The sequence below is a fragment of the Natator depressus genome, chromosome 3, assembly GCF_965152275.1.
Source record: "Natator depressus isolate rNatDep1 chromosome 3, rNatDep2.hap1, whole genome shotgun sequence".
NCBI classification, from domain to species: domain Eukaryota; kingdom Metazoa; phylum Chordata; order Testudines; family Cheloniidae; genus Natator; species Natator depressus.
In genome coordinates this window covers 189,540,939-189,548,406 of record NC_134236.1, presented here as the reverse complement: position 1 = coordinate 189,548,406, position 7,468 = coordinate 189,540,939, and the positions used below count along the sequence as shown (strand labels likewise).

The 7,468-nt window shown below is 48.6% G+C and overlaps 1 protein-coding gene across 1 annotated transcript; it reads left to right on the top strand.

Annotated features, from left to right (window-relative positions):
• The first annotated feature begins 328 nt into the window (after positions 1 to 328).
• LOC141984567 (uncharacterized) lies at positions 329 to 2,282 on the top strand. Its single transcript, XM_074947633.1, has 2 exons — positions 329 to 1,182; positions 1,762 to 2,282. The coding sequence occupies exons 1-2, from the start codon at positions 600 to 602 to the stop codon at positions 2,280 to 2,282; spliced, it is 1,104 nt and encodes a 367-aa protein (XP_074803734.1). The 5' UTR covers positions 329 to 599.
• The last annotated feature ends 5,186 nt before the right edge of the window (positions 2,283 to 7,468 follow it).

Here is a 7,468-nt window from a genome sequence, read left to right as displayed (position 1 = left end):
GTGTGGGCGGCTAGGATGCCCAAGAGCAGACCCTGGCTTGTGTCCCTATCCCCCAGGGTGTGCCACCCAAGGCAGGTAGAGAGTCCAGGGCTCCCCACAGCAGCCTGGGCTCCTTGGACAACTCTTACCACAGCCTGGCTTCTGGCCAGGCTAGGGGGCATGGCCTGAAGGAAGGGGAGGAGCAGGGGGCAGGACCCCATGGCAGGGGGCGATGTGGAGGGCCCAAATGTTCTTTGTGCCTAAGCCCTGGTCTACACGAGGACTTTAGGTCGAATTTAGCAGCATTAAATCGATGTAAACCTGCACCCGTCCACACGATGAAGCCCTTTATTTCGACTTAAAGGGCTCTTAAAATCGATTTCCTTACTCCACCCCTGACAAGTGGATTAGCGCTTAAATCGGCCTTGCCGTGTCGAATTTGGGGTACTGTGGACACAATTCGACGGTATTGGCCTCCGGGAGCTATCCCAGAGTGCTCCATTTTGACCGCTCTGGACAGCACTCTCAACTCAGATGCACTGGCCAGGTAGACAGGAAAAGAACCGCGAACTTTTGAATCTCATTTCCTGTTTGGCCAGCGTGGCAAGCTGCAGGTGACCATGCAGAGCTCATCAGCAGAGGTGACCATGATGGAGTCTCAGAATCGCAAAAGAGCTCCAGCATGGACCGAACGGGAGGTACGGGATCTGATCGCTGTATGGGGAGAGGAATCCATGCTATCAGAACTCCGTTCCAGTTTTCGAAATGCCAAAACCTTTGTCAAGATCTCCCAGGGCATGAAGGACAGAGGCCATAACAGGGACCCGAAGCAGTGCCGCGTGAAACTGAAGGAGCTGAGGCAAGCCTACCAGAAAACCAGAGAGGCGAACGGCCGCTCCGGGTCAGAGCCCCAAACATGCCGCTTCTATGATGAGCTGCATGCCATTTTAGGGGGTTCAGCCACCACTACCCCAGCCGTGTTGTTTGACTCCTTCAATGGAGATGGAGGCAATACGGAAGCAGGTTTTGGGGACGAAGAAGATGATGATGATGACGAGGTTGTAGATAGCTCACAGCAAGCAAGCGGAGAAACCGGTTTTCCCGACAGCCAGGAACTGTTTCTCACCCTGGACCTGGAGCCAGTACCCCCTGAACCCACCCAAGGCTGCCTCCTGGACCCAGCAGGCGGAGAAGGGACCTCCGGTGAGTGTACCTTTTAAAATATTATACATGGTTTAAAAGCAAGCATGTGAAAGGATTACTTTGCCCTGGCATTCGCGGCTCTCCTGGATATACTCCCAAAGCCTTTGCAAAAGGTTTCTGGGGAGGGCAGACTTATTGCGTCCTTCATGGTAGGACACTTTACCACTCCAGGCCAGTAACACGTACTCGGGAATCATTGTACAACAAAGCATTGCAGTGTATGTTTGCTGGCGTTCAAGCAACATCCGTTCGTGTGTTATCCTCAGGAGAGTGAGATATAATCCATGGTCACCTGGTTGAAATAGGGTGCTTTTCTTCAGGGGACACTCAGAGGAGCCCATTCCTGCTGGGCTGTTTGCCTGCGGCTGAACAGAAATGTTCCCCGCTGTTAGCCACAGGGAGGGGGGAGGGTTGAGGGGGTAGCCACGCGGTGGGGGGAGGCAAAATGCGACCTTGTAACGAAAGCACATGTGCTATGTATGTAATGTTAACAGGAAGGTTTACCCTGAAAGAGTGTAGCCAGTGTTTTATAAAATGTGTCTTTTTAAATACCGCTGTCCCTTTTCTTTTCTCCACCAGCTGCATGTGTTTCAATGATCACAGGATCTTCTCCTTCCCAGAGGCTAGTGAAGATTAGAAAGAAAAAAAAACGCACTCGAGATGAAATGTTCTCCGAGCTCATGCTGTCCTCCCACACTGACAGAGCACAGACGAATGCGTGGAGGCAAATAATGTCAGACTGCAGGAAAGCACAAAATGACCAGGAGGAGAGGTGGCGGGCTGAAGAGAGTAAGTGGCGGGCTGAAGAGAGGGCTGAAGCTCAAATGTGGCGGCAGCGTGATGAGAGGAGGCAGGATTCAATGCTGAGGCTGCTGGAGGACCAAACCAGTATGCTCCAGTGTATGGTTGAGCTGCAGCAAAGGCAGCTGGAGCACAGACTGCCACTACAGCCCCTGTGTAACCAACCGCCCTCCTCCCCAAGTTCCATAGCCTCCACACCCAGACGCCCAAGAACGCGGTGGGGTGGCCACCGGCCAACCAGCCACTCCACCACAGAGGATTGCCCAAAAAAAAGAAGGCTGTCATTCAATAAATTTTAAAGTTGTAAATTTTTAAAGTGCTGTGTGGCATTTTCCTTCCCTCCTCCACCACCCCTCCTGGGCTACCTTGGTAGTCATCCCCCTATTTGTGTGATGAATGAATAAAGAATGCATGAATGTGAAGCAACAATGACTTTATTGCCTCTGCAAGAGGTGATCAAAGGGAGGAGGGGAGGGTGGTTAGCTTACAAGGAAGTAGAGTGAACCAAGGGGCGGGGGGTTTCATCAAGGAGAAACAAACAGAACTTTCACACCGTAGCCTGGCCAGTCATGAAACTGGTTTTCAAAGCCTCTCTGATGCGTACCGCACCCTCCTGTGCTCTTCTAACCGCCCTGGTGTCTGGCTGCGCGTAACCAGCAGCCAGGCGATTTGCCTCAACCTCCCACCCCGCCATAAACGTCTCTCCCTTACTCTCACAGATATTGTGGAGCACACAGCAAGCAGTAATAACAGTGGGAATATTGATTTCGCTGAGGTCTAAGCGAGTCAGTAAACTGCGCCAGCGCGCCTTTAAACGTCCAAATGCACATTCTACCGCCATTCTGCACTTGCTCAGCCTGTAGTTGAACAGCTCCTGACTGCTGTCCAGGCTGCCTGTGTACGGCTTCATGAGCCATGGCATTAAGGGGTAGGCTGGGTCCCCAAGGATACATATAGGCATTTCAACATCACCAACAGTTATTTTCTGGTCTGGGAATAAAGTCCCTTCTTGAAGCTTTTGAAACAGACCAGAGTTCCTGAAGATACGAGCGTCATGTACCTTTCCCGGCCATCCCACGTTGATGTTGGTGAAACGTCCCTTGTGATCCACCAGAGCTTGCAGCACTATTGAAAAGTACCCCTTGCGGTTTATGTACTCGCCGGCTTGGTGCTCCGGTGCCAAGATAGGGATATGGGTTCCGTCTATGGCCCCACCACAGTTAGGGAATCCCATTGCAGCAAAGCCATCCACTATGACCTGCACATTTCCCAAGGTCACTACCCTTGATATCAGCAGATCTTTGATTGCGTGGGCTACTTGCATCACAGCAGCCCCCACAGTAGATTTGCCCACTCCAAATTGATTCCCAACTGACCGGTAGCTGTCTGGCGTTGCAAGCTTCCACAGGGCTATCGCCACTCGCTTCTCAACTGTGAGGGCTGCTCTCATCTTGGTATTCATGCGCTTCACGGCAGGGGAAAGCAAGTCACAAAGTTCCATGAAAGTGCCCTTACGCATGCGAAAGTTTCGCAGCCACTGGGAATCGTCCCAGACCTGCAACACTATGCGGTCCCACCAGTCTGTACTTGTTTCCCGAGCCCAGAATCGGCGTTCCACAGCATGAACCTGCCCCATTAGCACCATTATGCATGCATTGGCAGGGCCCATGCTTTCAGAGAAATCTGTGTCCATGTCCTGATCACTCACGTGACCGCGCTGACGTCGCCTCCTCGCCCGGTAGCGCTTTGCCAGGTTCTGGTGCTGCATATACTGCTGGATAATGCGTGTGGTGTTTAATGTGCTCCTAATTGCCAAAGTGAGCTGAGCGGACTCCATGCTTGCCTTGGTATGGCGTCCGCACAGAAAAAAGGCGCGGAATGATTGTCTGCCGTTGCTCTGACGGAGGGAGGGGCGACTGATGACACGGCTTACAGGGTTGGCTTCAGGAGGCTAAAATCCACAAAGGGGGTGGCTTTACATCAAGGAGTAGTTCAGGCAGGACTTCACGGAGGGTTCCAATAAGAAATGGTGCACCTAAGTTATTGTTCTTATTGGAACAAGGAGGTTAGCCTGGCCTCTGATTGATACATGGCTAGATCTACCTCGCTGCACCTTCTCTGTGAGTGACTGCAGTGTGACCTAGAGGAATGAGTCCCCTAGACAGGGGAGGAGGCAAATGAGTACAAAACAAATCTGGTCTATTTCTTGTTTTGATCCACTCCATCTATCTTTTACATCTTTGGCTGGCAGCAGACGGTGCAGAAGGATATATTGCCTGCCTGCTCACCATAAGACGGTTCAATAGGACTGACTGCCGGACTAAAGAGAATGACCTGGTCAAGTCACTAAAAATTTAGTCCCTGCGCCCATGTCTGCTCAGGCGCTCCTGATCGACCTCACACAGGCGACCAGGAGTACCTCGGACATGACGAGGACGGCTACCAGTCGTATTGTACCGTCTGCTGCCACAAGGCAATGGGTTGCTGCTATTGTGTAGCAATGCCGTGCCGCGTCTGCCAGCACCCAGGAGACATACGGTGACGGTTACCTGAGCGGGCTCCATGCTTGCGGTGGTATGGCGTCCGCACAGGTAACTCAGGAAAAAAGGCGCGAAACAATTGTCTGCCCTTGCTTTTACGGAGGGAGGGAGGGAAGGGGGGGACTGACGATATGTACCCAGAACCACCTGCGACAATGTTTCAGCCCCATCAGGCATTGGGATCTCAACCCAGAATTCCAATGGGCAGCGGAGACTGCGGGAACTGTGGGATAGCTACCCACAGTGCAACGCTCCGGAAGTCGACTCTAGCCTCGGTACTGTGGAAGCACTCCGCCGAGTTAATGCACTTAATGCACTTCTGTGGGGACACACACACTCGAATATATAAAACCGATTTCTAAAAAACCGACTTCTATAAATTCGACCTTATTCCGTAGTGTAGACATACCCTAAGGCTCCAATAAATCTTAATCCGCCTCTAGCCAGGGAGAATGTAGGAACAGCTGTCCTCTCTCCATCTTTTTTTTTACTCAGCCAGGACACCCCTTCCCAGACTAGAGCCAGCTCCCTGCTCCCTCAGCCGAGTCTCATTAGCTCCCCTTCTTATACCTCCCCTCCTCTCCCTGCCCCAAGTTTCACAGTGCATTTCTATTCTCCCCTCTCCCTGCAGAGAAAGTGCAAGACTCTGCAGTTGAAAGTTATGGGATAACCCTTCCCCCAAGGAATGTTTTTGCCCAACCCCTAAGAGCTGGAGGTTGGTGAAATGCCTATCTTTAATTCTCCTCTGATGTCATCTGTCATAAATATAAAGGGAAGGGTAAACCCCTTTAAAATCCCTCCTGGCCAGAGGAAAGTTCCTCTCACCTGTAAAGGGTTAAGAAGCTAAAGGTAACCTCGCTGGCACCTGACCAGCTGGGAGGAGGGAGAGAAACAAAGGGTCTCTCTCTGTCGGTATGCTGCTTTGCCGGGGATAGAACAGGAATGGAGTCTTAGAACTTTTAGTAAGTAATCTAGCTAGGTATGCGTTAGATTATGATTTCTTTAAATGGCTGAGAAAAGAATTGTGCTGAATAGAATGACTATTTCTGTCTGTGTGTCTTTTTTGTAACTTAAGGTTTTCATGCAGGTCCCCACATCTGTACCCTAGAGTTCAGAGTGGGGGAGGAACCTTGACATCATCATTCTCTTAAATCTTCATTCCTCCTAAAGATCCTGCAGCAAGAGTAGGGAAATCAAGGCCTGATATTCATAATGCAAAATATAAATAATGTTGAAAAATAAAACAAAAAATATTTGAAGTCTTCATAAACAAGCAAGAAAAGGCAGAACATACACATCTTTAAGGCTAGAAATAGCCACCAGAGCTGCAGCCCGAGACTAGCTCTACTGGCCACTTATATTTCGGACCCACCGAGGCTAGATGTAATTACATCATACTTGTGCTATATTTCAGAGATGATGGGCCACCTACACGTTAACTAATTCCCTGGTGCCCCATGGATAATTGACCCCCACAGGAAGACAGATTTTGCTGCTGCTGCTGCTGCCCTTCAAGAGATTTTCTGTTTGTGGGGAAGCTTTAGTTTGTGGCTTCATTTCTTGGAAGCCAAGCCAAGGAATGAGGAGTTGAATCAGTGCATGCCCTGGCCACACGCACTTTCCTGGCCAAGGTTGCCCACCATTGGGATGACTGACCTTTTATGACACCCTATCTACCTCTGCAACCTTCTCCAACTCAAGCACATTTCCCATCCTCAGGGCCATGCACTCGCCAGAGCAGAACAGGGCTATTTTGCAGGATGATTTTTATTTCTTCGGGGAAAAGGAAGGTCAATATGGGAGTACAAATTGCAGAATATTAGCTACACCCATGATATGACTTCAACCCACAGAACTGAACAAACCTCACATCATTTAAGTGATGACACTACCTCAGTCATATGGCAACCCAGCAAAGTCAGAGCTATCAGACTACTTTGTCACCATCTTGGCTACTTGCTTTTCTGTTTATAAAAAGTGGAAATGGCTGACTTGATCATTTTTCCCTAATCTCCCTCCTCACTCTGAGAGACTTCTTTCTAGTCCATTGAAACTCAGTAGAATCTGTGGTCTTCCTCTCCAGCACGCTAAACTCTTGGAGCCAAATCCTCAATATCTGTAAATTGGCATAGCTAAACTGAAATAATTGGAGCCACTCTGAGTTACACCAATTGAGGACTTGGTTTCTCAGTGACTCTTAGCTGTATTGGCCCCCCTAAGACTGCCATATCCAGATCTTAAGAGGATCCTGCCTTAATCTTTCCCTGGCATTATATCAGAATAAATTGTATAGCTCCATAAATACCTTTTTAATTCAGGAATGTTTCTTTCAACAATATTGATCTTCTGACTAAGGACAAGTACCACAATGTTATCATTGGAACTGGGATCAATGGTTACCTATAAAATAATAAATGAATCACATTAAGTCTATATTTCATGTTTCCTACCCACATTTATAATTTTTTTTATTCTCAAGACTGGCTTGCAGAAAACGCTTTCTGAGGGTTGGGATAAAAATGAGAAGACATCAAGTACACTTAGGACTTTTCCTTTCCATTACTTCCGTGGAACTGAGAAGTTAAGATGATTTTACAGGCAACTCCAAAAAGGGTTAAGAACCTACTAAATTATAGCTGAAGAAACATGGAACTATGCTATGCCTATAGATAACATCTAGAAGAAAAAATGGGCAGATACAAGATAAAACTAAAGTTTCTTCCATCTTGTAATCCCTATCCATGAACGCAAATTTATAGACAGACTTCCAAAATTAGGTCCAAGCAAATATTTTTTTGCACATGACCTATTTGTGCAACCAGGTAGGCATGTGAAAAATCAGATTTCTGCATGTGCATATGGCCAGTTCAATGTGAACTCAGCAGCTAAATAGCCCTGCATCACGTGTTGTAACTTTAAATGTAAAGTTGTCATTGTAGTGCTTG

Bases quoted from the DNA above. Each gene is read 5' to 3' on its own strand.
- LOC141984567 (XM_074947633.1), top strand. From the start codon at position 600: ATGCAGAGCTCATCAGCAGAGGTGACCATGATGGAGTCTCAGAATCGC. The intron at 1,183-1,761 runs GTGAGTGTACCT...TTTCTCCACCAG, and splicing joins AGGCGGAGAAGGGACCTCCG to CTGCATGTGTTTCAATGATC.